Raw genomic sequence first — 26,982 nt, forward strand, 5'->3', positions numbered from 1 at the left:
ATCTTGGTCTCTAGAAAATAATTTATATCTTTCTACTGTTTGGTTTTGGATTGCAGTGCTTGTCGAAGAGATCTAACACTTTCTCCAACGTCTCGTTTTCCTCTAGTGGGAGTGTAGCCCATAGCGTTCCGCTAAGTTCTCTTCCAGTTTCTCCTATCAGATATTTGAAGACTTTTACCTTCGTTTTGTCATCTGAATCTGCTAATGTAATGTCGATATACAGGCAGAATTCGTCCTTCCACGTCTTCCAAGCTTTTGCCAGACACGTCGAATTCCAATCCAAACTGGCGGGTGGTTTCAGTCCGAACGAATCCATAGTATAACGTTGCGTATCAACTTTTTCCTCCTCCAAGTCACCGTCTTCATCCGACATTAAAGGCCTATTCGGACGGGATTAGTTTTATGGGGGGACGTAGAGTAATGCAGGTTTATCATATGACCTCTGTAATATAAATGTCCAATTCGGACGGGACTAGACATCTCTGTCATTTTACTTGACATGGGAGAAGTAACTACGTTTACGTTCTGCCGTCACATCTTCGTCGCCGTGCACGTGATACTTTGCGTCAGGTACGTGCGGCATTTTCAGATTTGAAAGACTACACAAATTGGTTAAACTAGCAAACGTTAGCTTTATGTTATGCCATAAGTAGTTTTAAATGGTTAACAATATCAAGCTATTAGGCAAACTAGCTAACGTCCTATTAGAAGCTGCACAGCATGTTATGTTTTCATTCAGACTATGGTGGAATTGTTTTCAAATCAGGATGTGACGAAATATTACAGACATCTTTACAGAGGGTCGCGTTCGCACGGGATTAATATTACCCAAGGTAATTTCTCCGGACCGTTTTACGGCAGGTAAAAGTGTCTGTAAATGTCACCGACATACTCCGTTATGTTTACTGACATGGCGCGTCCGGACGGGACTACATTACCTGGTAATTATTACTTTACCTGATGTCACCCCATAAAACTAATCCCGTCCGAATAGGCCTTAAGACAATGTTCGTTTCATACCGCTGTCACCATGTTATGATGGGTTTTCTCAATAATAAAGACTCCAACACAAAGACTTCATTTGAAGTTCTTTACCGTAGCTTCTCAGCTCTGAACTCTCAACCCGGTGTTCACCATAAACAGTCCGGGTACAACACATACATGTACATTGTAACACATACCATGTACAGATGGTACGGGTTGAGAATGCTCCTTTCTTTCCCGCACATCGGGACTCCCGAAGCATCGGGAAAACTGCAACCGCAAGGGGGCAACATAGACCGCCCTAATAATATGAAGGTTCGGCTCATGGAAAAACCCGAGGACACCGCGCTGGTGACAAGCGGAGAAAAGAGACATGACGCTCGGCATGTTAGATTGCAGTTGCAGAGTTTTCGAATGTTTACAGCCTACCTCACAGCTCTCTCACTCGACGTAGCCTATAACTCAGTCAGTCCAGCAGAGATGCCAGAGCAACATTTTGGTCAATGGAGGGGGAGAGAAATGCTCCGCATATCCGTCTTATTTAATCATTAAAATGAAAGTGATGACTGGCAAAATTAATCAAACGACGTTTCAATAAACCATTGTTGAAATGAATGAAAATGGTTTTAGAAAATCGCCTATAGGCCTATCAGAAGGAAATAGCCTTCAATTCAACCTGAAATACTCGAAAGGCAACCTTAGATTAATTCATGAATTCATTACGGTTAGCCTAAGACCGCATTTCAAAACGGAGGCATGTTCATTTTAACCGGCGACGCTGGGTAGCGTACATGTACCCAGCACTTGTTATCACAGATTTTGTCCCCACCACTTTTGACGACTGAAAATAAAATGTATTTAACAGAAATCTCTTTAATACATGCCTATGCTTGTCACTTTACTTATAACCGTAGGCTACATGCATGGAGAAGATCGCGCATTTTGTAACATTGTAGCAATGGACGGTCAGATATGCGATAGGGCAGTGAGGGTGATTCATTGTAACCATCGACTAGGAGGCCTAGCTCCGCAATATAAGTTTCTAGCAACGTATGTATCGTATGCATGTTCATGTTGATTCAGAGATAGGCATAGACTACCATAGGCTGCTGGGCGTCAAGCTATATGACAGCATTTTATCATGTGGTGAATTAATAACTAACGTCAGTTTAACATGTCAGAACTTTTGATCGGCGTTTCAAGTCCATGGGGCGAATAAAGCATAATGATGTTAACAATCGAGTTGTGGCGCAGCTGGTTGGAGCATGAGCAAGGTACACCAGCGATCGGGGTTCGAAACCCACTCGAAGAACCTCTCCGGAACTCATCTAGAGAAAAGTTGTCGTTTTATTAAAAAATGAAAGATTTTCTGTTTTGCGATTTTTTTTTATGTTTGCGATGTCTGCTGAAAAGAAAAGTTAATCGCCTATGTGAATTCGTGGTTCAGCGCACACTCACGCACATTTTTACATTGACGAGTCGGGCTCAGGTGTCTGTCGAGAGAGAAGAGGGAGAGGCAGTCGTCCTCAGTGCCACATATAGGTAGGCTATAATGTAGTGAACTGGTTAGACGAGTGTGGGGGAGGGGGCATGATCGCACTAGACAATTGCTCTTCATGAAATGGATCTCACATACGGCTGTCGATTTTTAAATGTAGCCTAGGCCTACTACACCACTTGCGAAATCGGACGTGGCACATAGCCTAATTATTAAGCTACTGGATTTAATATAGCAAATCCATGGACTTTGTTAATCCTATATATACAATAAGTATAAAATCCGACAATCCAAAACGATAACGAGATCTCCCAGAAACGAAAAACAAGTTTGTTGAGTAGCCTAGTCCTTCCAACAATCTCAGCTTTTGCGTTTGATAGATAAAAGGCATCCTGTCCTGCTGTATTCCAATGAGAAAAAAAAACATCCAAGGTATAGGGTCACGGTAATGCAGAATGCATGAATCTCTCTCTCTCTCTTTCTCTCTCTCTCTCTCTCTATAGACCTGGCTTTTTACCAAATGGCGAACCTCGGAAATTATTTAGGATATAGAGCCGTGTCCATTACGCACTACAGTTATTTTTTAGGCTATTGTTTTATTTGAGTGTTTTTGTCTACCATGGCAAACATAGTTGAAACGTTCGCTCTAAACTTATGTATTGTTTTAAGAGAATATGCCAATGATAATGGCACTTTGTAAAAACAACAAATTCTTAGGATTTGTCCTCTCACCTGCAGCAGGCCCATTCAAAAGCCCATCCACCGCATTTGCATTTGAAAGAGCCAATCACTAAAGTGACACATTTAGTCTGGAAAAAGTAGCAGGCTAGCCTACTTTATGAGTTTTTTTGACCCCTCTAATAAATTGCCTATAAGCTTACTATATGGAGGAAGGGCTGCCTAACATTTTATCTTATGTTTGCGATGTCTGCTGAAAAGAAAAGTTAATCGCCTATGTGAATGTTTACGCTATTTAAGTTTAGGATTTGGTAGACAAGACAACCTCGGAAAAGTTCTTCAGATAAACATTTTTTTATTGAATTAAAGGAAAGAAAATGTATCACCGGGGTTTCGGGGCTTGCAAAGGCATTCGTTGATCTTATCGATGCAGTCCTTGCGGCCACTTCTCCCCATCGTAGGAAACTTTCTGTTTAGTGTTGACAACACAAAGGCCTTCACGTTGTGTGGCAGTGCTTGCTTGCCCTTCGATCCATCCCAGTTGGTGGTTTTGCACCTGTCCCTGAGTTATAGTCTATATCATGGGTCTTCAACCGGGGGTCAAGGCGTTCTGCGTGAATTCATTAATCCAACGTTCTCCGCGATGTCATACCATCAGAATGAAACGATAACCATAATCTTGTGTGTTTGTGTTTCCTTGTGTAAGACAAGTTATATTTACACAAGATGCAGAGGCTCTCTGTATCAGGTTGAGCAAATGAAGCTTTGCCTGAATTGAGCTGAATTTATACCACCACACTGTAAATTTTGATAAGTTGACTTTACTTAAAAAATTGCCTTGAAAAAAGTAAGTTCAATGAACTTACATTTTTTAAGTGAACACTGCGTGTTTATTCTGAGTAAGTAACACTTAATAACTTACACTTTTTAAGTGAATACAACTTATTTATTTTAATTAAACTGTACTTAATTAGCTCATGGTTCTTAGTACTCATATACCTAGAACCCATTTCTCATGGAAGCTTGTTTTTTCTGAGTAAATAATACTTAATTAGCTCACATTTTTAAGTGTGTACTACTGACTTGTTCTCTGGTTTAGTTTACAATGTCTATACAAGCAATGTATGTAAAAACATCTAACAAAAAAAAATGAAATGAGAAGGTTGGTTTAGGTTAATCACAATTTTTTTTATTTTTAATTATCCAGCATTCACATAGCAAACTACCCTGCTATTCAACCTATTTAAAGTAAAATAAGAGTGCTTGGACTCCGCAGTAAAATAATAATAATAGTAATAATTATTACATAGTAATATCAAGCAGAAAATGAATATTATATTATATCAAGCAGAAAAAGGTGCCACCATAACACCTGACAGCAGCTTGGACCCTGGAAATAATGTTAGCCGTCAATCTCCTCAAGAACAGTGAGCACATCAACACATGAGATGGTCCCATCAGTCACAGCGTCCTGTGAAGACACATATGCAAAAGAAAGTCTTGTTATCATGTGTTGCTACTAATGAACAAAGCTGTGACCACAAACTGAGTCCACCTGAACACAATCTACTTTCCAAGTGTCAACACTTACCAACTGTCCTCCTACCAACTCCTCCAACCCCAGCACGAATGACAGATTAACCAAATGTGACAGTTCAACGAAACCTTATGATACTGGGTTGGAGGAGCTGGTAGAGGACAAGTTGGTAAATGTTTTTTGTAATAAACTCCAGGTTCGCTAACTACGTTGTTGGTGCTTCCTTTTAAGTGTAGGGACCCTGAGCAAGCTACTGATGAGGTTTGGTGCTGTTTTTAATATTATTGGTTAAAATGCTTTTTTGGAAGTGTTTGCTCACCGCCAGAATAACACTTAAAACTATTATGGAAAATGTCCAACTGGCCCCCTCCTCACCCAAAGACATTGACAATATAAACATGCGGAATAAGTGGCAATTTCCAATGTGTATTGCATAACATACATACTGTACATACATAAATAACCATAACTAGATATGATAACTTGCTTTATTTCTTCTTATTATTATTTCCAAGTATACTTACAAATGCTATGCTGTAGAATTCGCTGGATTTGATCCATGCAAAACAGGAATTCCCTTCAGGACAAGAGTGCGTTGGGCTATCACAGTCGATGTCTAATGATAGAGAAAATAAAGATTAAGACATTCACAAGACACAAACTGCTACTTTAGCAAATAGCCTTATCAGCACGAAAAGTGCAGTACTTACAAGTTCATTCAGGGATTTGGCCTGCTTGACAACATCTCTGTAAGAGAAAAGATCATGTTAGCACCAAGCTCAATGAAATGAACTCAATTATATAAATAGTAAATAGTAAACTAATGTTTTTGCTCAGACAAAATAGGCCTACTTTGTATTGATATGAAATAACATAAAATCAAAGAATTTGAAAGCAATTCCTGTAGCTGCTACCATGAGGAAAATAACTAGCTAGTGCTAATGACCAAGCTGCAATAATTCCAGTTGAAAAATGCTAGCTAATATGGAGGTTGAACATACTAATCATGATTCATACCATTTAGCTGTTACACATGCAAACGTGAAACTGGAGTTATTGGCTTTGGAGTTTTTAGAAATAATCGTTTTCAGTGATGAAAACACATGAGCCACGTCCGAAAAGAGTCTTTGGTAGATCTACAGTTTAGTGTTTCTAACAGATAACGTTAGCAACAAACGTTGGCAGTGTTGTGCACGTTCACACTCTTCAGTAACTAGTTCAAAGTTCAGTTCACACATGTGCAAAGTGAACTGTTCACGTTCATAGTTCACCATTTTTAATTTTGAACTAGTTCAAATTCAGTTCATTTGAATGAAAATCTGTTTCTGACGGAATATAGGCTACAGCCACCTGTTGTTCTCATCTAATTGAGAATGTCCATAAATTGGGCTTTATTTCGCTGGGCAGATACATTTCTTTTAGGTCTATGGCAGGTACCGACGCCTAAGAGGGGTCTTAAGGCTTATTTGTTTAATATGCACTTAGTCCTTTGAGTTTGTGATGTGTTATGGTTTGTATAATAGTATTGTTTTGTTATAATTTGTCCATTGATAGAATTTGACATTTATTTTGCTATTGTCCTTAAATTTAGCCATACCATGCTTTAGTTATTATAGTAACTGAGTGACTTATTTGATTGCTATTCTCATTTCACTGTTTTATTTCTCATTAGGTTAGTGCTTAAAATTATTGTTTTACTGATAATATTACTATTCTCCCTATTTTGTAATTGTTCACTGTTAATTTAATTTGTATTGTTATTTACTTGTATGTCGCTTTGGACAAAGGCGTCTGCTAAATAACCATAACCATAACCATAACCATAATAAATGCGGCCGCGCATTTATTAATAATTAATAATAAATGCGTTAGCTGTGCATGCCTGACAGCGGAAGAGTGTAGCTTTTACACCGGGAGTATGGAGTATGCATTACCTGCAGCGATGGAACTGTTCAGTGACATACTGTAGGGCTCTTTGAACACGTTATGCATCCCTCTATCATCACTGACAAGTGCAAAATCTTTCCGCGATTGCATTCACATAGCAGCGGTTCCGTGTACAATGCATCATGCGTAACGTGATCATGGGTAATGTAGTAAGGTAGTGCAAAGCTGTAGTTTAGGAGTGGCGCCCGTGGGCAGTGAGTAACGACATACTGTTTCTAAATTGCCAGCAGATAGTGTCACTCGACTTCTCAGGACAAAATAAATTCCGTAGCCTAACGTTTAATTGGACATCAACAGTGACGTTCGTCGTTCATTTAACATAATCTGAGCGAATTCACGTTCAAATTCATTATTTACAAATGTGTTGCGTTCAGTTCAGCGTTCACAGAAAAATGAACGTGTTCAATGAACGCGTTCTTTTGAACTCGTTCATGCACAACACTGAACGTTGGGCTAGCGATAGCTAGACGCTAGGCTATGATACTTAACATCACGGCAGGCACAAGTCACATAGACATTGACATATGGTGAACAAAACTTAACTAACGTTGAATGAATAATACATAAAGAAAGCAAATCGATTTCAAACGTTTACTCACCAAATGAGCCTGTAAAGTACTCCAGCGATGTCCATGCGTGTTTAGTGTGTGTCGTGTCGGTTGGTTTCTACTAGTGGCTTCTGCGCATGCCCAAGTGTTGGACTAGTGTTTTGTGAGTGACCTGAACTTAAAATGATTTAGTTGGTTTGACTTTTCGCTCCCAAAGTACTACTAACTCAAATAAAGTGAGTATTCTCGACAGATTGGTCAAAACTAAGTCAATACTACTTAATATTTCTTATTAATTTGAATGTTAGAATTTACAGTGCAGAGAGGGTTAAAGCGGAGCTTCTCACACTTGAATATTAATTCGCCAATGTGAATGTAACGGTAAACACAGCAACGTTGTATCTAAGACAGCGGCAATATAAACGAAAATGATAGTAGCAGTGGTATAAACGGCATAATCAACTCTGCGCCGTGCGTTTATAGGAAGATAATGCACTGCAATAATGCCTGCGGCGTCGGGACCTTATTAACACTTAAAACGTGCATTATTTTCCTAGAAATGCACGGTGCGTCGTTGATTATCCCTTACATATCCACCTTAGTTGACCCTTGTGACATTCATTCTATTATAGGGCGAGTTTATGCAACACTATGTAAAGAATTATCAGAAACGAGTTGTATAAAGCAGTTACCCCCCTGTTAATAATAACTTATGTTTAGAATGTGTGCGTTCGTGTGTGTGCGTGCGCGTACGTGCATGCATGTAGGCACTAATGAATGACGGTTCAAATGATAGGCATGATTTGAGGTGTGCCAGGTGTGGGGGTCCGTGCTCAGTCTCTCTCACAGCCAAGGGGTCCTTGGGCTGAAAAAGGTTGTTTGAATAATTTCGCCAGTCATCACCTTCATTGTAATGATTAAATGAGATTAAGGAGTCGACTATTGACGGATATAAGGTCTTCATCATTTTGAAATGCGGGATGAAACCTTCTGCCACCTGGTGGTTGTTTGGGTACATTGCCTTAGCCTCGAAAAAAATCGGCTTGACGGCCTGCGGGATCTCTTCAGGAGTCTGTTAACAGGTAGGTTCATATTCTGTGCCTACCTGCACAACGGAATAATGCTTCCAAAGATGAACAGACGTCCCTTTTAGCCACCTCGTGGAGTTTATTTTATTGAGTGAACCGCACAACAAAGTACTCATTCGGTGAGAGAGGGAATACATTCTTCTTCTCCCTTTATATAGTAGTGACCTCATGCACTTGGCGCAACAGCGCCTCCTCCTGACCAACAGATATATGCATTCATACACTATGAATCTTAACACTCCCACTTATGAATGACATGTATCCTGTACGAATCTTACACAATCAAAATACAAAACAAAAACAAGGCATAGTCAAAGACTAACATTTTAACAAGGCACAGTCAAAAATGTACATTTTACACACCAAACATGGCAACTGCAAACTTTCGCAGCTTATGCCTGGAGGCAGGCTTGGTCATAATATCTGCAACCATGTCATCTGTAGGACAGTAAACAAGTGACATCCTATCCTCCCTTATGGTCGACCTGATGAAATGGTACTTAACATCCACATGTTTGCATCTTTGTCTACACACAGGGTTCCTGACAAGCGCAATTGTCCCCTGGTTGTCCTCATAAACAACCGTTTTTGCATACACATAGGTATCGATACCTCCCAGTAGTTGCTCCAAATAAATACACTCCTGTATTGTATGAGCTAGAGCCATATACTCGGCTTCGCATGTAGATAGTGCTACCGTGGGTTGTTTCTTGGCTTTCCAAGAGACTAAGGAGCTGTCTTTACCCATACTCACACAATACCCAGTGGTGCTGCGTCTGTCGCTAGCGTCCTCAGCCCAGTCTGCGTCACTATATGCCCGTAGGCCTAGACCCTCTTTGCTCTTTCTGAAACAGAGTTGTCTGTCAGCAGTACCCCTCAGATAACGTAAAACATGTTTCACTGTAACCCAGTGTTCGTCTGTGGGGTCAGCAAAATGCTGGGATAATTTGCTCACCACAAAACACAGGTCAGGACGTGTACAGGTGGTCAAGTAAATGAGACTGCCAACAGCCTCTCTGTACTTCTTCACATCGGACATCTTAGGTGCATCTTCAGAGTAGTCTAACTTTTGGTCACATGGTGTCTCTCTAATTCTACACTCCTGCATGTCAAAGCGTTCCAGTATCTTCTCAACATATTTCTTTTGTGAAACTTTTAGACAACCGTCAGACTGGCTAAAGTGCATGCCTAAGAAATATTTCAATTTTCCTAGATCTTTCATCTTAAATCTGGTAGAGAGCATGTTTTTCACTTTCTCTAGACTCTTGTTGTTGCTGGCTGCGATGATAAGATCATCCACCCAGATAACTACAATCACCTTCCCTACCTCTTCAGACTCTTTTGTATAGACGCAGTGATCTGTCGGGTTTCGAGTGAAATTGTCACCCACTAGACATTTGTGGAGCATCTCATTCCAATTACGCCCTGACTGCTTCAGGCCATAAATTGACTTCTCTAATTTACACACTAGCTTCTCTCGCTCTTTTTCGTAACCTTCAGGTTGCTCCATGTAGATGTCTCGATCAATGGGGGCGTGTAGATAGGCTGTCTTCACATCCATTTGATGTAAGATCAAATCATCTTGTGCTGCCTTCTGCATCACTACACGTATACTTGTGAGATTAGCTGTTGGTGAGAATGTCTCACCATAATCTATCCCTGCTCTCTGACTATATCCTTTCGCTACAAATCTAGCTTTGTATTGGTCGTGTCCATCAATATCACTCTTGATCGTGTACACCCACCTTCCTCCCACTGTCTTCCTGCCCTCTGGTAACTTAGTCAAGGTAAAGGTATGATTGTCCTCTAAGGACCTCATCTCCTCGTCCATCGCTTTCTTCCACTTTCCTGACTCAGCTGATGTCATGGCCTCCTTAAAGGTCAGAGGAACACCACAAACTGCTCGGTAGCAATAATCTACACTAGTGAGTGTACGGTCGTCATCAGTGTCTCCAAGACTATAATCCCTCAGATACCCCGGAGTTTTATGCTCTCTGGTGGGATATCTCCCACTGTCTGAGGCATGTGACGTCACCCTAGGGTGCTCCTCGCCATCATCCTCAGGCGCTGGCTGTGGTTCGTCAGTCTGCACATCTGTGCTCATAACACTGGGCTGGGGAGTCTCTACTCTCTCGTCACAGTCTACTTTGGCGTCCAGTCCTAGCTCCTGTGTCTGAGTCTCGTTTTCACAGGTTGTCTTAGTGACAAACTTTACCAGTCTGTGCTTCTGTACTTTCCCTTTGTTGGGGTAGTAAACTAGATAGGCAGGACTGCCTTTGTCATGCCCTACAAAGAGTCCTCTCTCACACCTAGAATCTAGCTTTCCACGGTCTTGCTGATAGGCATAGCACACTGATCCAAACTTATGCATCCTGGCTAGATCACACTTTTTACCGGTCAGTGATGTATATGGGGTAGTGCCTGTGTGCTTGTTAAAGCACCGGTTTCTGGTGTAAGCTGCTTCCTGGATAGCATAATGCCAAAGACTCTTAGGTAGGTCGCTGTCTATAAGTTTACATCTGGCCATCTCGAAAAGAGTGCGCCCTTCCCTTTCAGCTGTCCCGTTCTGGTGCGGGGAGTAAGGACAGGAAGTCTCATGTCTGATTTTGTTCTTTCTTAGTAGTGTCTGGAACTCTCTGTTAGTGAATTCAGTCCCGTTATCTGACCTAATACATTTCACAGTGCCATAGGGCGCTACGTCTGCCAGATACTTCTCAGTGGCCTGAACTGCATCACTTTTTGCTTTTAGGAAGTAAACAAACACTGCTCCCGTACACACATCTGTAAAAGACTGCATGTACTTGAAGCCGTCTATGGACTCATTGCTCACTGGACCAGCTAGATCTGTGTTCACCAGCTCAAGTGGTGTCTTTACCTTATCAGTCGGATCTCTGTTTCTCGATTGAGTAAATTTTCCCTCTATGCACACAGTACATTCTTTATCAGGCCTACGTTTTGCACCTTTAATGTGCATTCCTTCTGTTATACCCTGCAACCTCAATATGTCTTCGTAATTGCAGTGACCCATTATTTCATGCCATGTCTGCATATCATAACTGACATGGCATACATCGCCCACATCAAACTCGGTTTGCAAGTAGTACATCCTCTTACATACATGAATATCAAACCTTATGCCATCCGGCAACACTATGACATCTTTACCTTCTTCGAAGAACACCTTGACACCATGAGCAGTAGCAGACTTTACTGAGAAGAGTTCTTGGGGGTACGAGGGAATGTAGAGGGCGTTCTTTAAAGTCACTGCACACCGGCGCCCCTCGCTGTTTAGGAGAAACACCTGCGCGTCTCCCCTGCCTTGTGCCACCCCGACGGTGCGCTTCCCGTCTGCCAGTTCCATGCAGTGTCTCTCTGGCCTGAAGGTGTCATCGAAGGTCTTGAATTTGCTCCGGTCATTGATGATGTGAGATGACGCGCCTGTGTCCACGATCAATCCGGTTCTCTGGATCTGCAGCCGTTGCTCTGAGGGGCTGGTACCTTTCGTTTGCGCGCTAAAGGTGTAGTCTTCTCCTCCAGTGGCTCCCCGGGCGCCATCTGGTCCACGACCTGCTCTACTGCCGCCACCGTCGACGCCGCCATCATGGGCACACGCACACCTGGCATTCCGGTCACGCTCCTTCCTTGTGCAGGCCTTATCTGAGTGCCCCCTGCTTCTGCATGAGCTACACCAAACCTTCTCTGTGCAGTCATCCCTTCTATGGCCCTTTTCTCCGCAGCGCCAACACACCACCTCCACTGGTCCGGTCTTTTTCTTTGGCACCGCTTGGGCCCTCAGCACCCTTTCCCTCGTCTCGTCTGCAACTGGGTCTGAATCTTCTGAAGCTTCGAAATTTCTTAGCTTGGCCTTGAACTCTGCTAGCCTCATGTCCGCGGAACCATGCGTTACCATCAGCGTGAACGGCTTGTACTTCTCCGGTAATCCCCTCATGATCATCGCCATCATCAGTCCCTCACTCGGTGCTTCACCTGCACCCCTGAGCGCCGTAATGATCTGCTCAGCTCGTATAACGTATTCAGTTACAGTCTCGTTATCGGCTTTCTTTAGCGCTGTCATCGTTATGTACAGGGAGACAATCTGAGGCCTACCTTTTCCGATGTAATGTTCTCTTAACACTTTGAGACTCTCTCGGCCCTTGTCCTTCGTATCTCTGAATATCAGCCCCAAGCTCGTATTGTCAAGTAACGGCGCCAAAGCACAATAGGCGTCTGCATTCAGCTTATCATCCTCCTCCTGTTCTTCCGCCGTCAGCGGTGCAGCGGGCTCTGTGAGGATTGTCTGCTTCAGTCCCACTCCGTGCATGCAGCACAACATCCTTTCTTCCCAGAGCTCATACTCCTCTGCTCTCCCGTCAAACTTGGGCCACTTGCTCTTGCTTCTGTTCGCCATGCTTTTTGTGTTTGTAGTTTCCCGGTACACACGATGCTAAACTGCTAAACTCAGAATACAACTAATGCTAGCGGAGTCTTGCTAGCTATCGACGCACATGTCTGTCAAACTTTAGAGTCATTCTCGGCGTACTGGGCCCATAACCTGTTAACAGGTAGGTTCATATTCTGTGCCTACCTGCACAACGGAATAATGCTTCCAAAGATGAACAGACGTCCCTTTTAGCCACCTCGTGGAGTTTATTTTATTGAGTGAACCGCACAACAAAGTACTCATTCGGTGAGAGAGGGAATACATTCTTCTTCTCCCTTTATATAGTAGTGACCTCATGCACTTGGCGCAACAGCGCCTCCTCCTGACCAACAGATATATGCATTCATACACTATGAATCTTAACAGAGTCCCGCGGGAGAAGGTGCATTCTCAACCCGTACTCACTGTATCTATTTGTTCAGAAGTAAATTGTTAATGTCCTCGCGTTATATAAGCGTATGTGTCCGAATCAGCTTACATCTGGGGTTTTGAAAGTGACGCATGATCAGGGGTGCCGCGTAATGGTCCAGGCCTTGTTCATTTCATAACATTTTTTTTGGCCATAATAATTATATTGCAATTATATCAATTAAAGTTTTCTTTGCTGCACAAACAACAATAGGCTAGTGTACTGTACTTCAGGGCGTAATGTACAACTTTGTTAACATTAAGTTCGTTTGTTTGTTGTTCTGTATTGACAGCAGACGGCAGAATGCAGGTACACGCAATGATTATGTTTTTAAAGAGAGGACCTCGGAATGTGCCGCACCAGAACAAATAGACACCGAATGCTGAACCTATGCTTTCTATCGTGCGTGTGGCTCGTTTATCAGATTTGCTTGCTAAATTTAAAAAGCCACACAATTAAACAGAGTCGCTCGTTCTAGCCTGCAAATGGTTAAAGTGATTCTAAGGCCAGATGCTGCATAAGAAATGGCCTTGCCAGCTGATCGCTAACGTGAGATAGCCTACGTGGATGATGAGATTTCAGATCATTTTATTTGGCAAAGAACTGCACAATGCTACTACCGGAGAGATATTCATGGTAACAGAATTGTTGCCTGCTTTACAAACCATGAGCGTATAGGAGAGCTACATCAGGTGCAGAACTGAAGTGTTGAATTAGCTTTCACTATTAAAGTAGCTACAACAGATGTGGCATAGAGACGGAAAATAGACCAGTCTTCTAAAATGAATTGTACGCGTCGCGAACGTAACGCTTCAGTTACGCGTCCGGTATAGCTTTCCAGTTAAGTTAGCAGGGATATGCGTAGTTTGCACTGACGGGGCAGCATCGATGACAGGTCAAGTCAAAGGCTTCATAACAAAAGCCAAGCAGAAAAAGTCCTGCTATCGCATTGAGTGTTGTATCGGTACTTCTATACTCTTTGGGGTGGCCTGACCAGCGATCACGCAGTCCACCACTGCAGTTTACATGGAATAGCACTGCCTAGCTAGCTACCACAAGCACCTGCCATACACAGCTTACTTTCTCCCTCTCTTCGTAAGCCATACCCTGACGGTGTCAATGACAATCAATCAGGAGGAGTAGTTATTGAAAATAATGCAATAATGCATTTAATTACCTTTCACTGCCTTCACGTCTGCCAAACTGTCTTCATAACAGCAGTTGCAATTCAGTATTAAAACAGCCTTGGTAAAGTTAAAGCCAACTATTTGAACTGCAGTTAGTTTAGCCTACCCTCATAACTAGACCTCTCAAATTCCGAAATTTGAAGTCTAAATATACACACTTTATGTTGAAAGTGTAACTGCGATTACATTCTAATTAAAATCCTCGTTGCCTCACGCACACCCATGCGCACACCGCAGACAGGGCGACCGCTCTACTTCCGGTATTTCGCCGACTTTCGCCGACGGGAGTGAAGTTTACCCAGAATGCTCAGGTCAATACAAATCATCCAAAACACACCGTCAGTAAGAAACATCGGGTGATTGTCGAGTATATATACCAAATGAACACACACAATAATTAACAGCGCATAAGTCCGTACTTGTCCTTCGGGGCCATGGCATTGCTAAGATAACTAGTCTCAGGATGAGACACCTCGTTGCGGACCATCCTAGAATCACTCCCTCATTGCACCGATGCGGACCATCTCTGTCATCCAATGAACAGCACAAGATTACTATCATACCATAATGAAAGTACAACAATACATGGTAAATTCCATAGTGCTGTGATAATTACACCAATATGTTTTACAAGAATGGCCTTGATCTGATTTTTTTAAAAAAATATCAACATTGTATCTTAAATCACTCTGAAATGTCATTTCTGCATGACCTAAGCAATTTAAGATGAGCTATTCCGAATAATAGTATACATTCACCAACACACACGTTTTTGCTAATTATAGAGCCATGGACAGACCAAATAACACCAAATTTATTGAGGGTGCTATGGATGGGGTCTCAAGTCATCCCACCAAATATGGCTTTCATACGTCACAGCATTTCCAAGATAGGGGGGGGGGGGGGGGGGGGGGGGGGGGGGGGGGGTGCGCAGATGGAGATCACACAGGTTCTGCTTCATCTCTGTGGCAAAATCCACTCTTCAGGGACTAGGCAAAAAGGAGAAGGATGCTATGCCACCTCAGTCGACCCCATCCAAGCCATTTCACCTGCATTTAGTCCCAGGTTAGAGCTCAGGGACCTCCTTGCCACCTCCTCTCCACAGCAAACATAGCAGTCTTCAATGATCCACAATTAGGTACTGCCAAAATAGAAAGGTAAACATTTAATTACATTCATACCTGTGTAACCTACAATGAAATGCAATACAAGTACAACACAAGTGTCAACTAACAACACTTGTAATCACCAGTATTCACGAGTGTGATTTTGACAGTAAAATTACATATTGTGCAAATCATTGCTCTAAAATTTTATTTAGTTTTACTCATTGCATAATCCATAACACAACACCCTTGTATATTCATTGTTTTCATTAGGTCCCTTTCCACAGGTGTATAAAATCAAGCACTGACTATGAATGCAGACAGCATGGTGTTTGATTAACACTAGTGATGCTCCGATCGATCGGCCGCCGATCATGATCGGCCGATATTGACTAAAAATGGCTTGATCGGTGAAGCTCAAAAGCGCCGATCAAAAAAGCCGATCATGTGACCTACAGTAAATTACTTGCGTGACATTTTTTCACCTGCAGGCGCAGCGCACAGGCACACAACAGCCTAGAGTAGAGAGGAGCTTGCAGTGGCAAACATGAGTAGGCTAAAGGTTCAGTGTAAAATGAACCATATGCAATGTATGTCGTGCTGAAATCCCTCGAGGTGGAAGCCACCAAAGACGTTTTAACACCACTGACGGACAACTGAATATGTCGGGTATGAGAAACTAAACCAGCCAACTTCCCCATCCTTCAATCAGCCGACTGTAGGCCTAGGCTACTAACGATAGGGATGATAAGATGGAAAGGCATTACGTTCAGAATTAATTTGCCTCCTCGAACAACCTCTATTTCGTTGTGGAGGATAAAGCCCAGTTACGATTTTGCAAATATCTGTAGCCTAAAAGATTTTTGAAAGACAGTCAGACTCTCACATCTAAAGACAAATCATAGAGTTTTAAGTCACAAACTAGTCACAGACTATGCAGACATGCGATAATATCAGACATGTTTGATATTGTTGTAACGGCAGAATTAGAAAAAGACTCCGACTGGCTTACAACCGCTTGCAATTAACACCTTACATTAAACGAGTACACGGGAGCGCGCCGCACCATGATTTCTGTCCCGACTTTGGATATTTATTCATCGACTGTGAAAACATGGCAATATCGCGCAATGTAAGTCGGCCCTAACCTGCCTTGATCCACGATATTACCCCGCAGGCATAAAATACTAGCCTAATGTGTATCTCCCCGCGTTACCAAACCACATTGACAAGCTGAAGAATAGGCATATTAGCTTCCCAAGCGCAGACGCCTGTCCAATGTCCCTGCTAGCTTAACAGCGCACTTTATTGACTCAAACTGGTGGCATTTAACGGCATGTTTCAGTCATGGGGGATTCCAAGATAAAAAAAGACTTGCAATTTATTGCTTACAGTATCTTACATTATTTCTTTTTTGGGGGATTTGGAACAGAGAAAAGGCCGGCTACCGCCGTTCATTCCGACATACCAGCACTCCGACATTGACGTCCAATTGTCGTAGTGGAGGCATGTCTTTTTATGGGAAAAAGTCCCACCACTCCGACATTTGTTTTTTTCATGGTCGCAGTGGCGGTATTTAACTTTTTTTTCAAACAACGTGCCATTCCGACATGAGGTCATTAATAGGCTATTAATGTCATAACTATATCCAATTGTGTAAGATAATAAAGATTCACATTTAAAATGTCATTGTGAAGACTTCTTGATATGGTTATGTGTCTGTTGCGTGCACGACTCGGGGAAGTGAAAGCAGTTCTATAGACAAGGCAAGTTTTCTTCTCTGTCTCATTATTCGCGGACTAATTGGAGCTAAATTAAGTTATTATTTTGCTGTCACTTCGTCTGTTTTATGGCCTAGAAGGTTGTATTTGGTATCTGTGGATATAGCTCTAGCTCTCCTCTTTTATCTGACATGCAAGCCGTATCTTTTTAACCACGGTTTCACGAGTAAATCAAACGAAAGTGCCGTAGCCGAAGCTATATGATTCTTATTTGTTTGTCACTTCGTCTGTTTCTGTAATACAAAAGAATCGATGTGTTTGGTATCAATGGAAAGCTCTGTTTCTCCTCTTTCATTTGATATGCGTGTCATGTCTGTGCGATGCCTGGTCTCGGAGTAATTCAAGCGAGAGCCGTGGCTGCGTGGGTGAACGCAGAGCAATATAGACTGTATGATAGGCTACTTTCATTTAAATTCATGATTTTATTTTTATTTTCATACTTGGTCGTACAGACACGTGTCTAGTCTCGTTGGAAAGCCCCGGTTCTGAGCTCTTTCATGCAATATAGGTCTCATCTCGCTGTGACTAATAATCGCGGAGCAATGTACAGAGAAGAATGGGTGTGTTTTTTGACGCACTTTGCGTCCGTCCGGCTCATAGGGTCCGTTAAATTGACGTAAAATAGGATTTGTAAACAGTCGGAATGGGGGTACTAAAATGTGTCGGATTGGCAGCATGTCGGAATAACACCATGTCTGAATAGCGGCATGTCGGACGAAAGGGATGTCGGACTGGCAGGATGTCGGACTGCCGACATGTAACCGAAAAGGCCATAGTTTTGCACTTTGAGGCAGTAGGTTTTGATGTAACACGTTTTTCATTTAATGTAGTCAGTCTATTTAGAAGCTATACTTTTCAAGTAGCCTAGGCAATGTAATTTGGTCCCATCCCATTTAGGTGATCTGTGTGTTGGTCTGCCTGACCCCCTCCTTGTATGAAATCATTTTATGTCTCGCTGCATATTTGGAAAAGATGGCCAAAGTTATTTCATTTTCTAAATACAAATCGATAAATGGTGGTTCTTCAACATCTTGACTAGCCTATAGGCCTACTGTCTTTTATGCCACTTACATTAATTCATAGTTAGTTTAATTTCTACAAATGATGCAAACTCTGCTAGACTATTGTTAAAAGACTCTCATTCCCCTGCCATTCTGTGATCGGCAGTGATCGGCAATCGGCCGATCATGATTTTGATGATCGGTAATCGGTGATCGGCCCCAAAAATGCTGATCGGAGCATCTCTAATTAACACACCTGTGGAAAGGGACCTGATGAAACCCATGATTATTGCTAAAACATAAAACACATCAATGATGTACAACTAATACTAGACTAAGATTTTGTCAATAACTTGACGGAATAAAGCGAGCTTGATGTTGACATAAATTATTGTTAATGTTACAATGAAATGACCGCCACATTCAATGTCACAGGATCATACGTTTCAACGTTTCATAACTACATTACCGATAATAAAATGAGAACAGAGATGGGTAACGTTAATCACTTAAGCTAAAGATCAATGTATCTGTAGTGGAGTCTAACTTTCTCTATCGTTTATTGTAAATGGGGTAACGTAACGTTAACAGCTAGCTTATTTCACCTGCTAGAAGGAGCAAACACAACTCCGTTCATTATTTGTAGTAGGCTAACTTGTTAGCAGCACTAACTATTCACATGAGTTTACCCGGTTAGCTTGCAGGATACATAATCATAAGATGTCTGAACACATGCCTTTAAGAGACATACATGAACACGGTTCAACTTACCGGCAAATTCAGGTGGGTTAGAATCAGTCTTCGACTTCGGTGGCTTCGCAGTAAACGTAGCAGTAGCCTAGCTTGCCAGTCTCGTAACCGTAACGTATTAGCTGCTTAGCTGAACAAGCCGAGCAGAAGAGAACACCTGTTCGGCGCAGTTTCGCACAAAGCCCGCCCTTTCACCCATTTGATTGGATTGGCCAGAATGTGGGCGTGGTTATGATCTCCCAAGATGGCGCCGCCCATACCCCCCATAAACGGCTTCATTTGAGTTCTTCAGAAATCTATGGGTGACGTCACAGACGCTTTGTCCATATTTTTTACAGTCTATGGTGACGCCATTCAAGTTCCGGTAGATTTCCTGTACATGGGACCTCAAAAAGAAATTCTGATGCATGTAAGTCAATAGCGGAATTAAATTATTTTTTTGGTCCCGTTTGAATTGGGTCATAAATAACACATATGCTGTTCCTGAATTTTTTATAGAATTTTTAGTACCGATAACGTAACAATCTAGTGGGAAGAAGCTTGATACTGATATTTGCGGGAGCACTTAACGAACTACAGCAACGTCACCTCTCAACGTCGAGGTGCGGGAACAGAGCATCCAGGCGTTTAGCTGTTGACGATTGTTAGCTGCTAATCGAGTTAGCAGCTAAGTCAACTATAAGTTAATTTCATGTGCACATATCTCCCACCTGATAAGTTTTATCTAGCTACTCCTGCTATTTTGGTCTTTCGGGAACCACTGAGGAGCAAAACAAACAGGCATACTGAGTTTAGCACAAACTAACATTAGCGATCTTACTTGGAAAGGTACTAAGGTACTGTTGAAAGTTGGAGGGACGACGACAGTGACGTGACTTATGCGACAAATGTAGTCTGTTATCCGAACGTTATTTTAACATCATTTATCTGGACAATCTCCGAACAAATTGACAATGTTTTTGCATGAACATTTCATATTTAGTTCCTAAATCAGCATGTGTAATGCAGGTCATACAAGGACTGGGAACAGAAGATATCTATCCCCTCTCATGTTAAAAGATTGAAGCTTAAGGTCCCATGGGGAAAACGGAAGGGGAAAAATCGGGGCGTGACTTACGAGCTCTATAGAGAGCCGAAGTCCCGCCCCTTCCTATTGCCTCCATGGGACCTATCTTTGGATTTTTTTTTAATGGCAGTCAATGGAGAAATATAAATTATTTTCTGGTCCCAATTGTCTTGTGCCTTGAATTACCCATATGATGTTTGTCAATTATAATGACAATTTTTCATGTAAAGACATGAAAAAGTATGTCGTAACTAGTGAATTACAACATTGTGAAAGATCGTATTTCCAACGACTACAAACACATCAGTCGCGTTAGTGACGTTAGACCAATTCACAGCCACGGGCGCCAGCAACAGGTCTTATTTGAGCTTCCTCCTTGCCGATGAAAATATCATGAGTCAGAGGATTAAACACATCAGATAAGTTGTATTTCATTCATAGACTGTACAAACACTACTGTTAAGTGACTTAGCTGGCAGCAAGATGTAACCGTTAACTAGCATAATAGCTAGCTAACTAGCCAGCCTCTCGTTTGCTAGTTGGTGACGTGCATTGTTTGAGACGAGGGATGTAGACACTGAACGGATTCGCACAAAACGTACATAACTTTTAAAGTCTAACGAAAAACAGAACTTTATTAATGTGAAAAATTATCTTTTAAATTCCCACACATCATATGTGAAATGCACAGTCCAACTCGAACGGGACCAACAAATAATTGTTATCTCTCCATTGACTCCCATGCATAAAAAATCGTGAAATAGGTCCCATAGACCGGAAGTAGAAGGGCGTGCTCGTCAGTCAGCTTATCGCGACTTGATTCCAAGATGGCGCCCAGCGGAGAGATTCTATGAAGGCACTGCTTGTAAACAGTCTTTTTTTAATAAACTTCCTGTGCATTTCCAAAGTTCTCAGTATCTCGTTTTAAATGTCAGGACCCTCAAGAAGTCTACCAATGCAGTGTGGAGTTACTTGGAACCTTTTTAATGGTTTAAAAATAGCGATTTAGCTGCATAGGCTACGTAATGCCCAATCTAATAGATTCAAGCCTACTGTAAGCTAGGCTGAAAACGGAGGAGTTCGGAATGCTGGGGGTGAGTGAAAGTGCGTCTAAAACACGTGTGAGTACACCTTAACATGTTTCGGTACAGTTAAGCTCAATTTCACACCGGAATTCTCCTTTAACGTTCGTTTTTAATATTATCATTATGTTCACTTGCCTCTAGGTAGTGCTTTACCCTATCAAACAGTAGGCTACCGTAGGCTACAAGCATTTTCACTGATCTTGCGAATGACTTTCCGTCATGGTTTTCGTGCAGGCTCAGCTTCTTATCCAAACATTACGGGGAATCTCCCCTCGAACGTTAGCTTCCCTACAACCGACATGCTAAAATACTTCTTTACGGGAAACCAACGTAATATACGGGGAAGATGTGAATTAATTTTGCCTTCGATACCCTATATAGAATACACAGAAGCTATAAGGGAGACAAAGGGCTCATGTTACATGAAGTTATGGGATCGCAAAAAAATCTGAAATCTATGGCCGTCCAAGGGAGTTAGCAGAGCGTTGATCACCAGCTCATTTCGTGTTTCTACTTCCGGGAATATGCCTGCCCCCTTGGTAGCGAAAAGAAGTAAAGAAGTATTTTAGCATGTCGGTGGACTTTTTCTTTGAAGTTGAAAGGTGTTGTGTGGATTCTACTTTGCTCGTTTTGAACCGAAATGAAAATGCAAAGCAACAGGATTACAACAAACTTCTAGCCTACCTATGCTTGCCTGATCTGAATTCACCTTTTCTCGGTCGGAATAGGCTCACTTTTGGCCAAACAATCATTTTGTTTAGCAGTTTGAAGCTGGATTTTTTTGGATAGGACTACACCAGTGTTGCCAGAGTCCGCTTATTATAAGCGTTCAAGTCATCACTGGAGTGACCTGTGCATAACTTTGGATGAGAGAAGACTCAACGCCTGACTTAAATCTTGCGAAATTACGGTGAACTTGAGGTAAGTCTTGTAGACATTCTCTGCGGGGCGCTGCGCGATCTCCCTTGCAAGCTGCAGTGATGGTTACACCTCTTGTTGAACCTTGAACCCTGCTTTGTGATAGGCCTGTGTTTTAGCCTATGTTAAAATCTTCGTTGTGCGCAAATAAATAAATGCGTTCGTGCAACTGCGTTGATGAACATTAGGCTACTGCCACTATTAGGCTGCTACTACTAATAATATCATCATCATCATCATAATGATACAATAATAAACGAGAGAAAGGCCAATTGAAACAGATGAAAGAACAGTCTTGATTTATAGCCTACTTTGGAGCCGCGTGCTTAACATAGCCTATTAGGCTTTTGTAGGTTAAACAAGCTTTGCAGAAGTTCAGGAAAGCTGTCGTTTTTTCGGTTTAATTAGACTATGATTTGGGCTAATTATTCTTCATAAATGTAAAATGAAAATAAACAGTAGTTTCGCCAGTTGTAATAGTAAGCTATAGAATAGCTTCAGGACATCCACGCACTAACTGCGTAAAGTTCTGCGTTGTTTGCGATGACTTCTTGTCCGCACTCGCTAGTTCCCCGATCTCATCAAATTAGACTACTTAGAGGTCGGCAGTGTTGGGGAGCTTAAAGATGAATAGTCAAAAAGAACATGGATATAGCCTACTTTCGGTCATTATTAATAGAGTCGGGTGCCCCCGAAACGCAGAGACAGACAACGGAAAAGTGTGTGTCTGCGCCACGCCACTATTACAGGGGGGCTACACCAGATGCGTAACTGAAGCGTTCCGTTCGCGACGCGTAAAATCCATTTTAGAAGATGGGTCTATTTTTTTCGAATGTACGCGCCACTGTTGCGTCTGGTGTAGCTACTTCCATTGACTACAGTGATTATTAACTGCTACGACCGGCTGCTTTTCTTTTCATTTTGTTGACATAAGAGATGAAAAGTATTTTAGAGAGGGAATTATGGATATCTCATTTAGTTATTCAGTAAATCAGAAAATACTATACCAGCCTTTAAAAAATCCATTTTCGCCATGTTTTTTGGAATAAAATGTCATGTAAATCAGGCTAAGAATCATATATCAACAAACCCCTCTGCAGAATCCTTCTAAACATGATTAGGTATAAGACTGAAAAGTTTGGTGTATGTAGATGCTTGTGAAGTGGAGATTTTGTTTTCCGAGTGAGAGAGGAAACTCATCCATATCCGCCTTATATTCAACACATTGGACAAGAAAGGCTTAATATACAAAATTGCCCAAGGGATATCACCGGGCACCCTCTTAAATCTTAAAGAGGTACACCTACTCTACTAGATTCAGCAAAAAAAAAAACTTTAACCAACAAAACCAGGTCTGACCTGGGTTGGTTGCAACCTGACCCCATGGCTTAGTGACTGGTCTGGGGCCTCATTTATAAACGATGCGTACGCACAAAAGAATGCGTACGCCTCGTTCTACGCAAGCTTTGGTATTTATAAAACGTGAACTTGACGGGAAAATGTGCGCACCTCCACGCAAGCTCTGACCCATGCGTACGCACAAAAAAGGGAAAAGCAGAAACTGCGACCTCAGGAGGAAACAGGTACAACGACCCGAAATTGGTTCAATAATTGAAGTTTAACACAAGCATAACATCGCGCAATGACGCGCATCAATGACATAACTGCCTTAACCTAATCCTGTTTAAAATCTAAAACGTGGTTGATTGTTGTTTCGTGCGCCCGTCAAAAAATCCATCTTATTTGATGCGAGAAAGACATGCTGATAGGCTATGCCTATGTATGTTTTGTTAATTATCCACTTATGGCTTTCATGCATGTTTTGTTATTTGTCAATAATCAAGGCTCAAACATGTTGCTTGTTAGCTTGCAAATGGTAGGCTATATACAGTAAGTGCTGACTTGCATCGGCTTTCTTGCCACTGGCTGAATCGAGAACTGGCTGACCGGACTGGAATAGCCAACCTTCAGCCGAATTTTGCCAGACGTGTTAGGAGGTGTAACTGCTTCATCACCAAACTACATCAACTTTCCTTACATGGTGAACAGGCAAATAAAAACGCAGTCTAATTTCCCAAATGTGATCCGTGCTATTGACTGCTATCATATTGCTATAAGACCACCGAGTGAAAATAAATGTGCCTTTGTTAACAGGAAGCATTTTCATTCCCTCAATGTCCAAGTTATATATGTGACATGGACATGTTGCTTACAAATGTTGGCCTGATTCATATTGAGACATACTGTAGCAGCGTTGGGCGCAGACTGAATGCTGGAGCTGTGCGCGATGGTGGCTTCTACTGTAGGTGCGGGCGAATCGTGTTTAAATCCTGTGTGTAAATCCTAAAAGAATTTGTAGCAATGCCAATTTTTCGACCATTTCTAAACATTCACCCTTTACTCATTCAAGTTATGTTGTAGGTGACAGTGGATATCCGCTGAAACGGTGGCTGCTCACGCCATTTATGAACCCACAAACAGTCAATGAAGTTGCGTTTTTTGTCTTTCCCGCTGTTTTTGGCATGTTGTCCACAGACATCAATATTCATTAAGGGCGTTTCGCTGAATATTTATAAGCAATTATGGGTGTGTCTTGAGGTACGCACAGGTGCCGCAAATGTAGAGTAGAGCTTGATTTATAAAGGGAAATTGGCGTGGAACGTGCGTGCGCACGATTTTATAAATCAGAATATTTCTGTGCGCACGCACTTTCTGAGTTTTGAGCGCACGCCATCTTCTGGCGTACATCCTGCGCAAAGTTTTATAAATGAGGCCCCAGGTCTGCCAAAAGCTCACGAGAACCTTAAAGGAACACTTCACTTTTGTCGGTTAAAGTTTTTTTTTTTGCTGAATCTAGTAGAGTAGGTGTACCTCTGTAAGATTTAAGAGGGTGCCCGGTGATATCCCTTGGGCAATTTCGTATATTAAGCCTTTCTTGTCCAATGTGTTGAATATAAGGCGGATATGGATGAGTTTCCTCTCTCACTCGGAGAACAAAATCTCCACTTCACAAGCATCTACATACACCAAACTTTTCAGTCTTATACCTAACCATGTTTAGAAGGTTTTTGCAGAGGGGTTTGTTGATATATTATTCTTAGCCTGATTTACATGACATTTTATTCCAAAAAACATGGCGAAAATGGATTTTTTAAAGGCTGGTATAGTATTTTCTGATTTACTGAATAACTAAATGAGATATCCATAATTCCCTCTCTAAAATACTTTTCATCTCTTATGTCAACAAAATGAAAAGAAAAAAATTGAAACTGGCTTTATCCAATGTTCAGATTTGATCTTTTTACGTTTATGCAAATCAGCGCATATTTAATTACATCATACCTAATTTGCATATTCAAACATTAAATTTAAGAAAACTTGTAATACATGTATTTTTCATATTGATCTAAGTAATCAACTGGTTAAGTTTCATAGTGATATCTGCTTGTTAATTTTTTTACCCTATTCACCTGTAGTATATCCGCCTTATAGTCAACACATTGGACAAGAAAGGCTTAATATACGAAATTGCCCAAGGGATATCACCGGGCACCCTCTTAAATCTTAAAGAGGTACCCCTAGTCTACTAGATTCTGCAAAAAAAAAAAACTTTAACCGACAAAGCCAGGTCTGACCCCATGGCTCCCTGACTAGTAGGTCCGTTTCCAATAAACGAAATATAAGGGGAGTCCTATGACTGACGCGTGTTCTTTTAAAAACGTGTTGTCTTCCAGTTAATATTCTTGAATGTTAATTGTAACAAACAGCACAGTTCTCATACAATTGACACGACCAACACGGTCAGAAATACCGTGGAACTCCTAACATTTCTGCCGTGCATCACGTTCTTACCCAACAACTAAAACGTCTTAAAGTGACATGCACCTTTAATTAAACAACATGTCACCTAATCACACTAAGTAAAGTTACACCAAATTATATCCTGACATCAGAAAACATCAGAATTCTTTAGCATATTACATTTCAAATCAATTATTCCAAATCCTCAATAACAGAGGCCTATCTGACGGTTAACCAATGGCTGTGAGTTTTAATTGTTTTCAATGTTTTGGAGACATACATGCATTTTAGGCATAATGCTGGCCCTAATCTCTGACTGAAAGTGCACAGAATTTATGCATTTACATAACAGTATTTAATAAATTTTCTCGGGGGTGACAGTGACACCCCCAACCCCCTATTTGGCCAACGGGCTATGGCCGGCCCTCGGAGCACTCTTAATAAGCAACAGTGTGCAGTATTGAATAGCTGTCTACTTTGAACAGGTCCAGCCCCGCCTCTGCAAACATTTTGAATCTCGAAGGCGCTTTTAACTATGTTGTGCGTGCAAATATGTCACTACTATGGACATGCATGCCATACAATATCTGATGACCATCGACTTTTTGATGTTATAGGTTAGACACTAAAAAAGACCACCCTAGATTTCGCTACCGCTCAATTTTTCAATTTCAATTTAATGTCGCTTATAGAGCGCCAATACATTACACATGTCTCAAGGCGCTTTACAGAGTGTTAGACATTCAAAGAGAGCCCATGAGTAACAGGGGCAAGGAAAAACTCCCTAGAATTGGAGATACATATAGGAAGAAACCTCAGACAGACCCACGACTCAAGGGCCCAACCCATCTGCCTTGGGTCAGTTACAGTACAGTCATTTGTAGTTTGAAAGTTACAATGACAATGAAAGTTCAAATAGTCCAGTGTAGGGAATAAATTGTCCATTAGTAATCCATTAGTTATTTCTGAAGGTGATGGGTCGCTGGGATCCGAGGGCCAAAGATTCGGGCAGGGAACCACAGCAGGCGATGTTAGGGCAGTCATAGGGATGGCGAAGGCAATGGCGATGGTAGGGCAGTCAGAGGGATGTGACTTCAGGTGTGATGAGGGACAGGCACAGAGATGGTTGATGGCTGGTAATGGTTTACCTCACAGGT

General features: G+C 41.7%; 1 protein-coding gene across 1 annotated transcript; it reads right to left on the reverse strand.

The window, feature by feature from the left end:
* Nucleotides 1-4,562: 4,562 nt before the first annotated feature.
* Nucleotides 4,563-12,688, reverse strand: LOC134068647 (uncharacterized). Its single transcript, XM_062524333.1, has 2 exons — nucleotides 9,236-12,688; nucleotides 4,563-4,631 (listed from the first exon to the last, which is right to left on the reverse strand). Exons 1-2 carry the CDS (start codon nucleotides 12,686-12,688, stop codon nucleotides 4,563-4,565), a joined length of 3,522 nt encoding a protein of 1,173 aa, XP_062380317.1.
* Nucleotides 12,689-26,982: the final 14,294 nt, after the last annotated feature.

The sequence above is a fragment of the Sardina pilchardus genome, chromosome 21 (assembly GCF_963854185.1).
Source record: "Sardina pilchardus chromosome 21, fSarPil1.1, whole genome shotgun sequence".
NCBI classification, from domain to species: domain Eukaryota; kingdom Metazoa; phylum Chordata; class Actinopteri; order Clupeiformes; family Clupeidae; genus Sardina; species Sardina pilchardus.

Bases quoted from the DNA above. Each gene is read 5' to 3' on its own strand.
- LOC134068647 (XM_062524333.1), bottom strand. From the start codon at position 12,688: ATGGCGAACAGAAGCAAGAGCAAGTGGCCCAAGTTTGACGGGAGAGCA. The intron at 4,632-9,235 runs GTGAGCAAATTA...GTGTCTTCACAG, and splicing joins GTCCTGACCTGTGTTTTGTG to GACGCTGTGACTGATGGGAC.